We start from the raw sequence: 18022 nt of genomic DNA on the forward strand, positions 1-18022 counted from the left end.
GCAGTTTCCACTCACATTACGATTTTGAGGGTCTGCTCTTGCTTCCTCAGACGTAGCTTCACCGCGAGACTTTAAACTTTTTTAAAAGCTCTTTCGAAGATAAAATCGCCTCCAAGGTGTAGAACCAAACCGCAGGCTGGCCCACGGGAGGTGAAGCTCTCGACGGCCTGGCTGGCTCGGCCTCGCCTGCTGACGCAGCTCCTCTCTGCGTACGCTTCTCCCTCTGCTCATTCTTGGCTGGCCACCACAGCAATTAGCTGACGCTAACAAAGCGGTGCTCTCGTCCTTTCTAAGGCGGTCAGGGATTATGGAGCCCCGCTCTAAGAAAGGCGTATTTGTCTTGTCTTAATTTCCCTTCTCAGCGATGGCCAGTTCGCAAAGACCTAAACACGAGCTTCTGCAAATGAAATACATCATCGTTAGGTAGCAGTTACGCCGGCGCTCTTGTAACGAACACACTTTTGCAGGTTCACGCTCGCGTGCAAATGCGCAGGCATGCCTTCATTAGAGGAGCACCTTTGAAACCGCCTTCTACGGGCCATGAATTACAACCAATTTTCTCGACGATAATTTCTTACTAGTTTGTCCTGTTGGGAAGACTTCTGGCTAAAGAAAGGCAACTTTCACTGTAGCTATTTTTGAGCATGACATCTTGTTCAGAAAATGTTAGATATATAAAAATCCTGACTGTGATCTTTTTTCTTCATTCACCTCTCCTAACGTCAGAGTTATCCTCCAGGGTCTTTGAATCCATGATACTTTGATCTGACTTTATATATTTAATATTCATCAAAATGGCAGAAATGTATGTATCGGCATCGAGGACTGTGAAAGTAAAATGCTCTTTTAGATCTAAATGAGAAAACATCACTATCATTACTGAACTAAGCTCTTAGAAATCCACCTCTGTCTGCCGTTTTCATAGGCGGGCAGCTGTGCGACATTTGAAGATACCTCTGGATTTCTGATCAGGAAGGTTTAAGTAGTGTATAGTTAAACATTATATTTTAGTCCTGACTTTGTCTCGACCCATCTGGGTTTGATTTGCTATTAATTATGAGGCGAGATGATGTGTGGAAGTAATTATGATTAAAAGAAAGAAAACCATGAAAGCCGCTATGTGACATATATCTGTGCCCTGCACCTGCGCCCCCATACCTGTGCCCTGTAACTATGTCCTGTACCTGTGCCCTGTACCTGCGCCCTGTAACTATGTCCTGTACCTGCGCCCTGTAACTGTGCCCTATAAACCTGCGCCCTGTAACTGTGCCCCGTACCTGTGCCCTGTACCTGTGTCCTGTACCTGCGCCCTGTACCTGTGTCCTGTACCTGGGCCCTGTAACTGTGCCCTATAAACCTGCGCCCTGTAACTGTGCCCTATAAACCTGCGCCCTGTAACTGTGCCCTATAAACCTGCGCCCTGTACCTGTGCCCTGTACCTGCGCCCCATACCTGTGCCCCGTACCTGTGCCCTGTAACTGTGCCCTGTACCTGTGTCCTGTACATGGATGAGAGTGGATATCTCTTTAGGTGCTGCTTTGTGGTTGGCATGGAATACTACACCTTTCTCTTAGAAACAAAGTTGTCCTGGAAACTAGCCATTGCCTGCTTTGTTTGCATGTTTGTTTTACACAACTGAAATCTTAACTGGAAGTCAGATAATATTTTTGTGCTTATTGCAGAATGACATTTTTCTCCCCTTCAGTCATTTTAAACCATAAGATATCAGAATGTGTCACAGGCACATCTGAATCAAACAAGAAAAAACAGGATTAATAAAAGCACGGGGCACACTATGACACAAAGCCATTCTGTGGCTTATGAAGCCTTGAAGCACTTTTTGGTATGATTTGATAAGATCTGGAAGAAATATACAGACGAAAAAGAAAAAAAATAAGAAAAGATTCAATAAGGGTTTATGATATTTGATGTCTCTGTGAATACTTCCATCTCTTCCTCTCTCAGTGGCTTGAGGAAAGGACGATCTGGCTCACCTCCCAAACCAGTACTCCACCCGTTTCACCCCCAGGGCCTCTTCCAGCTGCCGTTTGTCATTTTTAAAGCTCATCATCACGGGTCATCCATCTTGATTTTGCGGGAGGCGGGAGTCGTCCCGTGGCGTGTGCCGCCCAGCGCGACAGCGGGCAGCAGCATGGCTGCCATTGGCCTTTATTCCGCGGGCGTGCAGCCTGGTTGTGATGCTGCAGACAAATCTTCATTAGAGCAGGAGTGATCACAGCCGTGCCAGCCGTGCCAGCCGTGCCCCGCGTGAACCAGCTTATTGGTTTTACTACAGGATGGAAAATTAGTTTGCGCATTCAGATCAGAGGAAAAATGAACAAGCCCCAACCACACACACACATATACACACACACACACAGACACGACTCATCTTATATTCCTCTCTCTGCCGGTATGCAATGTTTATTTGACTGTCAGACTGCCAGCAGTGCCTTAGGGATCTCTGTATGTCTTCGCTGACACACTGGGCCATGTTATTAACAGAAAGCCACAGACAACCAGGAGTTGAGATTTTCCTTTTGAACAATTTGTATAACGATATGGAAGCAGGACGAAGTGCTCTGGATGGCTCCATCTCCTGATGATCTACACCCAGGGCCCAGAAGCTACAGAGATGGCAGAGGATCAGCATGGTGCGTTTGTTCCCCGCGGCTGGACTTGTCCATGCTGTGTGTTCAAGGCTGTTCCATATTTTACAAATCTCCACCCACCGTCATCTAAAAATGGCTATAAAATGCTTTTTTCAAATCTATAAATCAGCCTATAAAGGCACCTGACAGTTTCTCTCCATTCCAAAATGTGCACAATCAAATGTAATTTGAAAAAGAAGCTTTGGGGGGAATTGCTGAAGGTGAAGGCAGTTGCCACATGGTTCCTGCAGTCATGCGCACTGGTGCTTGTGGGAAGTCAACGTGTGTTTTACTCAGTGTACAAGGTACAACAGCAGGGCACTTAGACACTTGGAGAGAGCTGCAGTTAAACAGAGCTCCAGACACTGTGCCAGACCAGACATCGTAGTGGACAACATGAGAGAGAGAGAAGAGGGAGACAGAGCAAGAGAGAGAGAGTGTATGTGTGTATTGAGTATACAGACACACACACACACCGGCCACTTTATTAGGTACACCTGTCCGCCTGCTCATTAATGCAAATGTCGAAGCAGCCAATCACGAGGCAGCATCTCAATGCATTCAGGCATGTAGACATGGCCAAGACGATCTGCTGCAGTTCAATCTGAGCATCAGAATGAGGAAGAAAGGAGATTTAAGTGACTTTGAACGTGGCATGGTTGCTGGTGCCAGATGGGCTGGTCTGAGTATTTCAGAAACTGCTGATTTATTGCGATTTTCGGACCATTCTCAAGGGTTTACAGAGAATGGTCCGAAAAAGAAAAAATATCCAGTGAGCGGCAGTTCAGTGGGCGCAAATGCCTTCTTGATGCCAGAGGTCACAGGAGAATGGCCAGACTGATAGAACAGCAACAGTAACTCAAATTACATCCTAGGCATGCAGAAGAGCATCTCTGAATGCACAACATGTCAAACCTTGAGGTGGATGGGCTACAGCAGCAGAAGACCACACCAGGTGCCACTCCTGTCAGCTAAGAACAGGAAACTGAGGCTACAATTCGCCTCACACCAAAATTGGACTGGTCTGATGAGTCTCGATTTCTGCAGCGACATTTGGATTGTAGGGTCAGAATATGGTGTCAATAACATGATAGCATGGATCCATCCTGCCCTGTATCAACGGTTCTGGCTGGTGATGGTTGTGCAATGGTGTGGGGGATATTTTCCTAGCACACTTTGGGCCCATTAGTACCAATTGAGCATTGTGTCAACGGCACAGCCTACCTGAGTATTGTTACTGACCATCTCCATCCCTTTATGACCACAGTGTACCCATCTTCTGATGGCTACTTCCAGCAGGATAACACACCATATCATAAAGCGCAAATCATCTCAGACTGGTTTCTTGAACACGACAATGAGATCACTGTACTCTAATGGCCTCCACAGTCCCCAGATCTCAATCCAATAGAGCACCTTTGGGTTGTGGTGGAACGGGAGATTCACAGCCGACAAATCCGCAGCAACTGTGTGATGCTATCATGTCAATATGGACCAGACTCCCTGAGGAATGTTTCTAGTACCTTGATGAATCTAGGCCATAATTAAGGCAATTCTGAAGGCCAAAAGGGGGTCCAATCTGTAGATTTAATGGATGGATATATATATATATATATATATATTAGGGGTGGGACGCGATAAAAAAAATTAATCGAATTAATCAGAAGCTTTGTAATTAATTAATCGAAATTAATCGCATTTTAATCACATTTCAGTATTTAACAATATTAATTTAAGTTTGAATGATGAATGAATCAATGAACATAATCATAAACTTCAACATCTTGTTTATTTTTCCACCAGTCTACTACACAGACCAATAGATGAGTGCAGAAAACAGTTCAGAACACTGGAAATTCTGACCAAAAATGTTGTTTAATTTTGGGAGTTTTGCTCAGGATATTGGAAGAATTGAAGTAAATCAGAAAATGTTTTTTAATACCATTTTAGATGGTATATTTTTCTTTAATTTCTCAGGCCTCTGCCACAGGCATCTCCATAGTGCCTAGAAGTGGTCTTCTGCATGGTCAAAGGAAATGACTGGATCTTCATCATGTATAGATTCATCACCTATAATATGAGCTGTCACACCAAGATAATTCTTGTTGCTAACAGAGGTCCAGTGATCCCCAGTCAGAGCCACATTTGTGGTGCTCTTCACAATAACCTGTTTTACTTCCCTTTCCTCATCATACAGCTGCTGGATTTTCTTCGACATTGTCTTTCTGGGGTGAGTTTCCCAAAACATTCTTAGCGCTAAGTACTTCGTAACCTCGTTCTTACCTACGAGGTTAAGAAGTACTTAGCGTTAAGAATGTTTTGGGAAACTCACCCCTGGACGGTAGTTCATAACATGCATCAGTTGACGCAATTTGCAGCGCTTCTTGTAAGCCTTTATCTTCGACCACAGAGAGCGAACAACACTGCAAATAATGTGACGCGTCATGTATAAACGCGTGCGGAGTCGCATGCTACGGCCACTCGCCAGTTTAATCAATCTTAATGGTCCAATGAAGGTAATTTAAAAACCAGGACATTTCCTCACTTTAAAAAAACCCGGGACGCCCGGGACAGGATGTGAAATACGGACGTTTGGTCACCTTATCGTACAAAGAATACATTTAGCAGCTAAGTTATCATTACTGACCTGCGCGTTAGCCCCAACATGTTTTCCGTTGAGGTGGTAACGAAGGGTGGAAGTGCTCCTGTGATAAGCGAACTCCTTCCTACATAAAGTGCAAATAACACTATTTGTGTTTGTACTTCCATCTGGAAGTTTCTTATATTTAAATTTCCCATCCACCAGCGTAGCCTCTTCAGTCATCTCCATCATGCTCATCTTATTGTGCGTCCATATAATCTGTATGTCTGGAACTTGTGCACTGAGAAACATTCCACGGTGCAAAAGTGTCTCATACGTTAAATGCATTAAAATGCGTAAATTTTTTTAGTGCGTTAATTTTCCTGTAATTAATTAATCAAAATTAAAGCGTTAAAGTCCCACCACTAATATATATATATATATATATATATATATATATATATATATATATATATATATATATATATATATATATATCCATTAAATCTACAGATTGTAGCAAGGACTCCAAAGTTGGACCTGAACATTTTGATAAGATGATGCATTTAAATGTGCATTTGTTTGCCTTCAGATCCTCAGTGAAATGTCAGCACCCTGTCTGCTCACATATTAATGCCTGTGAGCTAATCCACTGCTGATGGGTAAATGGGATTTGAAATGCAGCTGTGGCAGTGACCAGCCGCAAGCCCTCGCGCTTTCTGTTAGGAATTAGCTTCCAAAGATCAGTTCACTCAGAGCTGACCCCAAATTCATTTTGAATTATGCATTCATTAATCTGAAATGGACTTTGGCTGATGCTCAAGGGATAAGTCTCAGGGTCAGGAAAATGTGTGTGTGGAGGGGTGAGTAGGTGTGTGTGTGTGTGTGTGTGTAGACACACATTTCCTGCACACCCAGATGTCTCTTGACTCCTCTTTGTTCTAGCTGTTTCAGATAAATGTTCCAGCATCATAAACACTGAATCCACAGTTCAAAGACTTTCACAGTATACACTAATACTGACCCCTCCCCCCGCCTCCTCCAGCATCAAAGAGAAAGAGTGAATAAACAAATAGCGTGAGACAGGGGACGTGACGAGCTTCGCTTCTGAAGCGCTGCCCATTGAGACGCGCCCTCGGCTCCCATCTGCGGGACTGTCAAATGAGTGACTGCACCTCCGGCAATTAGACCCGTCAATCATGGCGGCCCGCCTCAGAGCGCCTGCCGCCCAGTGCGTGACTCCGCCTCCCGCAGGGTGAAGCACCTGCCCCCAGACTTTGCACAGACGAGCGATGACTTGCCCTCCCACGAGCGGACTAGATGGAGGTCAAGGTCAAGGCAGACCTGCAGGACAAGAAGAGCAAGAGAGTGTCTGACGAAGACGTGCCAATAAGAGTGCATACACACACACACACACACACACACACACAAAATCACGCATATACACACATGCACACACACACACATACAGATACACACACATACAGATAAACACACACACACTCATTCACTCACATAGACACACACACACACACACACATGCTTGTTTTCTTACTACAAGTGCAGCATGCACAAATGAGCACTATACAGGACAAATCCGGCTTCTGATGTCTTGGTGCTTTTCACTTGTTTGTTTATATAGTCGTTGATTGTTTCGTGTGTCATCTTTAGCTAAATTAAGCTAAGCTAAGGTCCATGTGAGAACCATCTGATGTCTGGCTATTGAAGTATTAAGTGACAGGCAGGATGGGGCTCAGATAAGAGGAGTGCTTGGTGACTGCAGCACAGATCGATGCGGGCCATCGACACGGCACCAATAGGCAGAATTCAATTAGCCTGCGCCGGCCTGTAATAGAGCAATCCAATACTGTACGTCTTTGTGTTTGTGTTTTGTGCTGGATTAGCCGAGGCCAGTGAGGACTCAGCACATCCTGGATTGGCTGGATTGGCTGGCTGTGCTCGGGGACACGCTACCTCTCCCGCCCCTCCGCCCCCTGAGCTCCAGGAGACCCAATAAAGAAAGCGAAGGCCCGTGGTAGTGGAACTCGGGGTCGACAGCGTCCAGCCGAGCCCTCGTGTGGGCCGCAGTGGTGGTGCGAAAGTGCTAACGAGGGGACCCGCTGTCTCCCGCCCATCTCGTTAGTGCGCTACAGCCGACGCCCCCCCACTGTTCCTACCCCTCTCCCCTAGAGAGCCCCTGGGGGGCGCCGAGAACGGCAGCAGCACCTGTCAGAGGTGCGAAACCTGTCGTTAGGGCACAGGAGTGACATTAATGCGCACTCTCCAGAACACACACTCAGGAAGCCAGTGGAAGAAATGGAGTCAGTGCACTAATAGTAGTGTTTGTGTGTGTGTGTGTGTGTGTGTGTGTGTGTGTGAGAGAGAGAGAGAGAGATAGAGTGTTCTATTGATGATTGCTTAGCAAGATCCAGTGGAGAGCACGCCGAATCTTAGAATCTTAGAGCCAGATCAGCCCGCGGACTGCCGAACTGTAAACAGATTACCCCACACACACACACACCACACACATACCACACATGCACTACAAATACCACAGACACCACACACACATACCACACACGCACCACAGACACCACACACACACTACAGACCACACAATGCAGACACTGCACACGCACCACAGATACCACACACCCTACACACACCACACACACACTACAGACCACACACATCAAACGCACAATACACACACAACACACACACACCACACATACTTCACATGCACCATGCACACACCCCCCAGATGCCACACATATACCACACACACCCATCACACACTACAGAGCTATAAATATGAACTTTTACTTGCGGGCTGCCCATGGAGGATGGGTTCCCTTTTGAGTCTTGGTCCTCCCGAGGTTTCTTCCTAATCCTGCCTAGGGAGTTTTTCCTCGCCACTGTCGCCCCTGGCTTGCTCATTAGAGATCTGGACCCATGCGATTGTAAAGCTGCTTTGTGACAACATGTGTTACAAAAAGCACTATATAAATAAATTTGACTTTTCACTTTAACACCCCCTCCACACACACACACCCCCTCCATATACTCCACACACATAGCAAGCATACACAACACACACCACATACACGCCATGCGCACACCCCACACACATCCTACACTCCACACACATGCTACCATGCGCACATACCAGACAAACATCCTGCACACAACCTGAACACACACACATCCCACACACCAGCATCTGTCCACCAGCCTAGTGACAGCAGGTCTACACATCGGGATGAAACAGGATGAATGTAATCAATATCAGCACAGCCTGAGGCTAGACAGACACCATCTACATGTGCCATGTTATGTTACAGTTGGTCGACCTGTAAACCAGGGTCTGAGATTCAGTTCATATACTATAAAGATCCCTGGTTGCTTATTTGAGGCACCAAATGCACACACACACACACACACACACACACACATACATACACACACCTCTGCTCCTGCTCTTGAATTGATCTCAGTGTTAGATGACAGATCTGATCACAGTCCCTGACCAAAGACACGTTCTCACATCATAGGAAGAGACTTCAGACTTCATTTTCAGACTTCAAACATGGTACACTGCTTGACATTAAAATAATTGTAAATGGTTGTTTTCTTTTTAGAACCATCTAGAAAATGAATTTACAGACAGGAAGTTCACATTTATATGTCAGTGTTTACCGTTTTTTTGCAGCTGCTAAGACACAAAAAGTGGTCCTTAGAGCACAATTTCTGAAACAACTAACCCATGTAGTCTATCTATTGACTGGGTGCGCTAAACACTCATTTACACTCATTTAGAAATTATAAAACACACTTTTTGCAAAACTTTAAACACATGAAAACCATGTGTTTCTTTTAAAAAACACTGCCAAACAACTGCTACACTCACCTACCAAAATGCATACCCAGTTCTCACACATTACAACACTTCTAGCTAATTTTTAAACATCAAAGCCTAATCCCCATAAAGAGGCCACAAGTTGCAAATCTTGGGGTGCACATCACTGGAGTTCAATATTGCATAGAGATGACGATGAAGAGACCGAGAGGAAGAGGATGAGCAACCATAATATATGAGATCAGAGCCACTCTGGTTGACCATGTGGGCAACCATGTGTTGGGTTTTCTGGAGGCAAAGGGTCCAACCTTATCTGTGCTGCTACACTGTAGCACCATCCAGACTATTCAAAATGAGAATAGATAAGTAGACCCATCCTCTATACATACTACATCATGTACTAGACTACCCCTTGCTGGGTGGCTATCCACCTCAGAACAGAAAGAGACCATCATCGATATGGTCAGAGCAAACAACTGCATATGTTTCCGACAACTACAACAGCACATCATTACTGACAACGTCACCATCTGCAACATCCATTCAGTGAGTCTATCTGGACTGGGCCAGTGACAGTGTGAAACAGCTGTGCTATGAATCTGCCACTCATTATCATGGCACTCCTGGTCCCTACAACACTGTGCACATCATCACCTTCTTCAACACAGAGCACAACACAATCATTCTCCACATCCAGGGAGATGAACCAGAACAGTTCAGGTTTGTTGTCGTTTGGGACAACATAAGTTTTCCATTTGTCACTTCAGTGTGTAGTCACATATATGAAAGGCTAATCATCTGATATTTGTGTGTAGCGTTTAGATGCAAAAATATGGTTTTGGCAAGAGATGCAAGAGTTTTGATTGAAGTGTGTGCTTTTTCCAAAAGTGTGAGATGTTTTGCCTGTTGTGTGTGTAGCATTGGTTGCTGTGTGTTAAGTTTCGACAAAATTTCCATAGTTTCAGAAATTGGTTCTTAGCGTCTGCAAAAAATTGTAATAAGCAAAACACTCTTGCGAATCTTGATGTTATTGGATGAAAATGTCCATTGTAAATATTACATCCACTACCTGCGAAGCATGTGGTCATTAGGAGGCATTAGGAATAGACTACGGTTTTTGAAATGTGCAACTTAAACTACTACAGGGAACGGTGTGGTCCGAGGACAGGTCAGCACGCGAGCCCTTCTGCAACATGTGTCGCAATACACTTGAACTGAAGTCATGTGGGAGACATGGGGATGAGACAGACGAGCTTGCTTAAAAACTCAGTTGACATCTTTTAATCAAAGCTCATTTGCCAGCGAGTTAATAATTAGCCGTTTGCACATCAGCTGGTGAAGTGCGACTTCATTGACTTTGACTTCAGGAGAAACAAAAGGAGCAGTAGATTTTGACACGATGTACCCTCGCTCCGTGTCTCCGACGTTGACAGCATATCCACGCGACAGCGCTAACAAGTGAAGAAATCATTCTGCCATTTCCAATGTAGCATGTGTCAAAAGTACCACTCTGATGCGCTCAGGAGCGGTTGTTAGCAGTTACCGTCTAACGCCGGTCTCACCCGCGACGCTCCTGACGTGAGCGTGCGAGTTCGGGAAGGCAGGCCCATGACTGTCGACTGCCAGAGATGCAGTCTGATCCAAGCTGATGTTCTTCGCTAGTTTGGTACCGTCGCTTTTTCAGAGCCTGTGTCTGCACACGCCGTTCCCAGTGGTCCGAGCTGGAGAAGCACCCGACGGACAGGCGGAACGTCAGTCATCAGAACCGGGACAACCATAGCTCCTCCCCCTCCCCCTCCCTCCAGTTACGCTGGCTTCTTCTCAGACGTACTCCAGCTCACGGAACAGCGGAGGGCCGTGGGGACTTTTCTCCTGACGTGGTTCACTGCGTGGGCAGAGATGTTTGGGGGTAGGGGGTGCTAGGTGTTCCAGGGTGAAGAAGGGGTGGAGGAAAGTGTGGAAACAATACGGCACGAGCATAATTAGCCACCTTCTTAGAACCACAGAAAGGAGGGAGAGGCACTCTGACACACCACTTACAGATCTGCAGTGAATACCAATTTATGTGTGCGCGCACACACACACACACACACACACACACACACACACACACACCTGTTAGGTCGACCTTGTAACCTGCCAGACATTTACAATACAGTCTAGACAATCTTTGATTTCTTTGCAACCTCCTTTTGTGTTAATTATCACAATTATTAAGGTGTTAATAAAAGGTTTAGTGTTCATTGTTCAAGTCATAACACCCACCCACACACACACACACACACACACACACACACAGGGCTGCCAATGCCAGGTTCCTGTTACTGTTCTCATGTAGTCATCGGCTGTTTTAATCCCCTGCTGTTTGTCCTGAAGTTGTTGATTGGGTGACATCACCAAGCTGAAGGCCAATCAGGCTAAGCGTCGCTCTCCCCCACGGAGGCGCGGGGAGAGGAGCTCTCTCACCGTTTGAGCCTTCGTCACACCTGCCGCCATCCCCCAGTCTGCCCCGCCAGCATTGTCTTTGTTCTTGCTCCTCCCCCTCCTCTGGATCCTGCCCCCCCCCCCCCCCCAACCTCCTCCTGCCCCCGGGGCTGACCTACAAGTGCGGCCAGCCGCTCCGAAGCTTTCTGATGAGGCCCGGGTGGAGCCAGACGCTGGGGCCAGCCAGGTGGCGCGGGCGGAGTAGCTGTCTTCTTTAGGAGGAGCGTTCGGTCCTCCCCCCATTGACCACGCCTACTCGCCACTCGCCGGCACTGAGCCGTTCGCCGTGACGTGGTGTGCACGTCACGCCATGAGCGCAGGAGCTCGTGCTAAAGGGTTTCGCAGGACACGCTCGCGAGAGGACCCGTCTCTTAACTCCCAGGCACTTGGAGACGGAAAGCTATACTGCAGCAAATATAGATCCACCCTGACGTCTCATGAGAAAAGTTGGACGTTTAGCAAGTTCAGAGGGAAGCTGTTGATATTCATAAACTGTGCCAGTTCTCTCTCTCTCTCTCTCTCTCTCTGTCTTTCCTTGCTGTTATTTCTTTCTTTAGATTTTTTTGTTATTCTAATTAGCTGTTAGCAGTAATCAAAATAATTATCCAAGGGCATGCAGTAATAATTAGCAGTGAGGGGGAGTCCTGATACTTAGGGAGGTGAGGTTCTGGCAACACATTCTAATCTGGCTGAATTGCAGTGAAGACGTGGAGGGTAGTGAGCTGTCAGCAGCAGGTTAGCAGGCAGGGGGGCTGTTCACAATGGTCCCCGTACAGCGCAGGGTGGAGGGGTGATGGTGCCACGCGGTGTCAGTGTGGAGAGGCTTGAGGAAGGTGAAGGAGGAGGGTGGCCCCCTCCCAGACTCCATCCACTATTCCGGGGCTCTGACACATGGCGCGCGGAGGCCGGAGCCGTTGTCTCCTCGCCGTCGTTAATGAGCACAGCGTTGCAGCTCACCGCGCAAACCCCGCCTCCCTGCCGGCCTGCCAGGTGATATACACAATACCTTCAAGGCCAAGGCCAAGCAAACAAGAACACACACAAGCACACACACACACACACACACACACACACACACACACACACACACACACACACACACACACACACAGGAGACTCGCAGGAGACGGATTAAAAAAAATAAATAAAACAAACAAATAGGCACTGGCGGGTGAAGCCTTCCTGTTCCCAAGATGAAGTGCCCAATATACGCTGTCGGATTCCCCCCGCAATTTTCCCCGTCTTGGTTTATTAACCGGACAGCAGGCACCGGGGAAAAGCGGTACAAATCAATCGAGAGACGTGGGTTTCCCTCTTAACAAGCCATCCATCCAGCAGGCAGCAGGGAACGATGCCTTTCGCTAATGGAACACGTGCGTGTCACCGCAGGCGTGTTGCCGTCTGCAGACATCTGTGCGCTCGGACGTCTCGTCTCCGTCTTGTCCCGTCTGCAGCGGTATTCCGTCTGCAGGGGTGTCTCGCCGACAGGCCCCTCTGCCTTTGAGTTGGAGTTTGAGCGGAGGGGCTCTGTCTGCTCAAAGCACTCTGGGCCAGTGCTGAAGGGATCACCATCAGTACCATTAGCACAAACGATTAGATTGAGGTGGCACTGTCAGTTCTGCTCCACACAAGGACAACAGCTTACCCTTTCTTTGTAAGTTTGGATGTGTTTGTGTGTGTGTGTGTGTGTGTGTGTGTGTGTGTGTGTGTGTGTGTGTGTGTGTGTGAGAGAGAGAGAGAGAGAGCGAGAGAGGGAGAGAAATAAAGGGTAATAAAGGCTTCTAGCAACTTGAGATGAAGTACATTCATCGTACGTTATACTTGCCGTGTTTTGGTAAAAACAAAGTGATGTTAACAAAGGCAGATTGTTTAATGTTACACGGACAGAATTGGAACACAGTCTGTTGCAGTGGTGTGAGGAACCTTGTGTTACTTCTGCACACACACACACACACACACACACACACAGAGTGGGCTAAAGTGTTTCTACCACTGACATTAAGAGGACCCTGCCTGTCATGATTGGACACAAACAAAAAGAGAAAAAAGGTCCCAGTTGACTTCCTGTCTTCCTCTGTTGCTCCCTCTCTCCCTCTTCCCCCTTTCTCCCTCTCTCTCTCTGTTTGTCCATATCTCTCTCTCTCTCTCTCTCTCTCCCTCTCTTCCTGTCATTGACACCACTCCTAAGAGGCAGAGATGGCACATCACACCACCCACACTCACATTTAATCTAACCTGCTGAGTAGCACTCTCACGGCTGCAGTGTGTGAACGTGTGTGTGACTGTATGTCTCTCTGCGTGTGTCTCCAGTGCACTGCATTGACAGACAGCCGAGGGACCCACTGCGCTATTAACATGAGATTTAAATTTTAATGATTTGAATGGGTTGGCCCTTCCAACATGAACCTTGTCTGAAATGGACACAAGCTGTTAAAGTCTGTCAAAGGTCCACTCTGAACTATTTGACTGACTCTCTCTCTCTCTCTCTCTCTCTCTCTAGGAGTGTTTGGCATGTTTTCCCAGGAGCCCCAGGACCTGGTGGTGGTGTCCGGTCAGCCTGTCACGCTGCCATGCTCCATTCCTGGTTACCATGGCGTTGTGCTGTGGATCAAAGATGGCCTCGCTCTGGGTGTGGGAAGAGATCTGTCAAGTAAAGATCGCCTGCACAAAAACACATAAATAAAAATTACAATTAAAAGCATTTTTGAACTCAGGATGGAAACAAAATCTCTCCATGCATTCTGTTCATTTGTTTATTTGGTAATATAATAAAAGTTGCCCTTATTCTAACAAGCAGTCAAACCTCCAAAGGGCTTTTAGCAGGAGCCTCAGCTAATAAGACCTGATGTGCTGGTTTAGCTTAGCTACTGTACATATCAAGCAGCAACTCTGCAGGTGCTTTCTTTGGGCAGATGGAATAAATAAATAAAGCTATAAATGGCACCAGCTCGTCCAAGTCTAACGCAGGGACACGTGAAGTATTTTTAGCCGGCGGGCCATGTGTGTCTCTCAGCTTCAGCAGGAGGTTGTGTTGTATCGGCCTGGCTGTGTGAAGCTTGTGTCCTCATGACCAAACCCAAAGCAGTGAACTAACAATCGTTTCCGCTGAGGGTTCTGGAACTGTTTCCCCAATCAGGCGTCTACAGAGCCGTCCATCTCCAGACATTGGCTGAATTGTTCACGCCGTTCCACAGGCGTTTTGCTGGGTGGCCATGTCCCAGTAAATCCCCCCCTACATGTTTGTAGGTATGTAGTTACAGGAGCTTGTGGTGTAGGTACAGCAATGGAGAAGAGCAGGAGCTTGGGGGTGCTCGTCTGCCGAGGGCCACGAAGGACCCAGGCGAGGGATCTGGCTCACATGGTCTTCATTTATTCATCTGTTTATTTTGCTGGAAATGTTAGAAGCTGTTTCCTGGGACAAAGGAGCGCTAGAGCAGCCTTGCTTCAGGGACGTGTGCCAAACACGGGACTCGGAGGCGGCGCGCGCTCCCGCAAAAAGATGCTCTTTTCAGAGCCGCCGCCCGCGTCGACAAATAACGCTTCGCTCCGATAAAGGAAGGCGTCTCGTCTCCGGGCGGGCGCGTGGGGCTAGAGGCGGGCAGCTGTGCGCACGAAACAAAGCCAGCCATCCAAGCGGCACAATAGCTTGCTGATATCAGTGGGCAATGCGGTCCGGCCGTGCCCCGAGGCTCGCGGAGGAGCGGGGGTTGGGTGCCGGGGGCGGGTATGCGGTGATTAAACCCAGCGAAATCACTGGCGATATGCTTTAATAAATCAGGAGACAAAGGGCGCTGATTCCTATCGGCCCGGCGCGCTCCCTCCCCGGGAGCCTTTGTTTTGTCTGCTGTGGATGCGCAAGGCCGATGGAGACGCCGCGTCCGCGTACACAAAGAGCTCGAGTGTGTATTGTGGAGGTTGTTTGTGTCTGCCGCGAGTGGGAAGATCCATGAGAGACAGGGCGGGCGGCTCGGTGGAGTGTGACAGATGTCGCCTTGGAACCACTCGGTTCTTTCTCGATAGCGCTTCAGGAAACGGAAGGACGGGGCTGTGAACGCCGCAGACGCCACCACCCTGGCATCGCCGATGGGTTAGAGTGACCGCAGCTGTGGTCTGGTGTCCGACCAGGGAGCTGCATTCTCCTCCCCATTTGCGGTGTCTCGCCAACGGGTTGAGCAGCACCCGGCATTCAGCACGTCCCCGCCTGTCTCCTGGATCTCCCAGCAGGCTACGGGGCGATTCACATGCTCACCTATGAAGCCATTAATCTCCAGTGCCCTGCCTCCAGTTCCGCACTCATCGATCGACCTCTCTTCCTTTCTACCCTGATGGATCCATTACACCTAATGGGGCTATTTTGCATTGTTTGCGTTCGGTTGACGCGTCTTGTCTTCAGGATTCATTGTGATCAATGGGGGTGGTGTTTTAGTCGTCTGATCCATGATGCTCTTCCACTGCACACGCTGTGGAATTTATATGCAAGTCGCCTGCGATGGGATTGGTCGACAAGGTTGAGGGTGGAGATGGAGCGGGTGCCATGCAGATTAGGTCTCGTCTCCTGCAGCAGACGTGGTACATGTGTAGATTTTAATCTTGCTCAAACATTTTTTTTTACTTTTAAATAATTTGTGGTCATTTGCTTTGTCTCTGCAAATATACAGTACATATATTTTCAAGTCAAAACTTTGGGTCAGTGCTGTGGGTTAGATATATGGGTCAGTACTACGGCTCAGCGCTATGGGTCTGTACTCAGAACTTGTCTTTCCGTAAGTCCGCTCCGCTGCAGAAGACATGCTTTTCTTCAATTCACTTGGAAGCTGTAGATGTGGTTACAAAAACATTTTACACGCCGTGTGGGTCGTGCCAAAGCCACATATGACCTTAACACGACCGGTATGGAGAGCTGACTTCCCATTGGCTCAAACTGCAGTAATGTGTGCCTGAAAGAGGTCATACTTTTGTCTGCAAGATGAATGAGCAGGCATTGTTATGCTCTGTGTATGCAAATTATATTGCAAATGTCCTTGAGTCCATAATGCGCAGGAATTACTTGCAGAATTAAATTACATATTCTTCCCTTAACCGATGAAGGACCTCAAGATTTGCAGACAGGCATTAAGTCCTAATAGATGCTTCAGGAAATTCATCGATCTCCTCGCTGGAGAATAAACCACAATATCGAACAGAGTCAGTGGCCATTAATGTTATTTAGCGAGTCCTACTCACTTTGACTGGCCATCAATACGCAGTAAAACCCGACAGATCTGACTTGCTGGCCACATCGTCTCATGTTCACGGTTTGACAAAGCATAGCTTTTCTTCATTTGAATGAGTGTAGCTTCTCTTTAGCTGAAAGGATGTAGTGTTCCTTAATCTGAAAGTGAGGTTCATTTCATGAGAAACTGGTGATAAACTGGTGTACTCAGCAAGCCCTAGCCCTCAGCTACAGGCAGAACAGCATCCCTAAAATGAATATGTATTCGTGTCCAGATCCTTGGTGATTATGACGTGGCTGTGTGACCCCTAGCTAACTGCTTTGTTTGGTTATTAAATGTTGGATTTTAAGTTCCCCTGCCATCGTCCCACTCATTGAAAGAGATTAAAAGCTATATGTGGGCAGATATAACACAGTACACCATAATCGTCTGCTCCTCCGGAGGGGCTGAAAATGGGGGCACTTCATGGTCTATTGAAAGCGAATGGGACCCAGTGAGGGAACGGCAGTAATTGCCTTCTCGTGGCAAACTGACTTCCAACAGACAAGCTCAAGGACTTGAAAGCCATTACGCCCAAAACATGCCCCCCACAACCCCCTCCATCCACTCACCCCGCCCCTCTGAGCGCTGTTGCCATGTGCCGTGTTGACGCCTATGGAGACAGAGAGCGGGGTGGAGCAGAGTTCTACGTCTACAGAACAGGGGAGCATGCGACGTCAAGTCACTTCATTAGGTGCAGTCGTGGATCACCAAGCTGTTGACCGTGAGGTGTGGCCTGGTCAATGGGCCGTGAGGTGTGGCCTGCTCAATGGGCCGTGGGTTCGGTGGCTCCACCTGCTGGCAGACAGCTGTGTTGGAAATTTGCTGGCACCATTATGACTTCTCTCGATGGTCAGGACTAAATCAACATCCCAACTCCAGGCATGCGGTGGCACATGTCCAGATGTCCAGATGTGTGTCACGGGCAATATCAAGTGCAGAATTGCACCAAAGGGGTAAATCCAGGCGCATAAATAGAAGGCGGCAAATTAAATGCCCTTCTGTTAGAAAACGAGACCAGATCTTCCCCCAGGTCGTCTGTAGAGTTCTGTTACCCAGTAATCAGTCAGGCCTTGAAAACAGAGGCTTGTTCATATCTCGAGACATTGCTGAACAGCCAATCTCGTCCAAATTCAGACCCTGTCGAAAGTCACGGGACACAACGTGAGAGAGAATGAAAGTGTGTGTGTGTGTG

At 47.6% G+C, this 18022-nt stretch overlaps 1 protein-coding gene across 2 annotated transcripts in view; it reads left to right on the plus strand.

The window, feature by feature from the left end:
- kirrel3b (kirre like nephrin family adhesion molecule 3b) overlaps positions 1-18022 on the plus strand; it is a 145432-nt gene that overhangs the window by 74414 nt on the left and 52996 nt on the right. For both annotated transcript variants that reach the window (XM_076993219.1, XM_076993220.1), the window contains exon 2: positions 14076-14225. In XM_076993219.1, the coding sequence (XP_076849334.1) occupies positions 14076-14225 (150 nt within the window). The remainder of the gene's footprint in view (positions 1-14075; positions 14226-18022) is intronic.

The sequence above is a fragment of the Brachyhypopomus gauderio genome, unplaced genomic scaffold (assembly GCF_052324685.1).
Source record: "Brachyhypopomus gauderio isolate BG-103 unplaced genomic scaffold, BGAUD_0.2 sc106, whole genome shotgun sequence".
NCBI classification, from domain to species: Eukaryota; Metazoa; Chordata; class Actinopteri; order Gymnotiformes; family Hypopomidae; genus Brachyhypopomus; species Brachyhypopomus gauderio.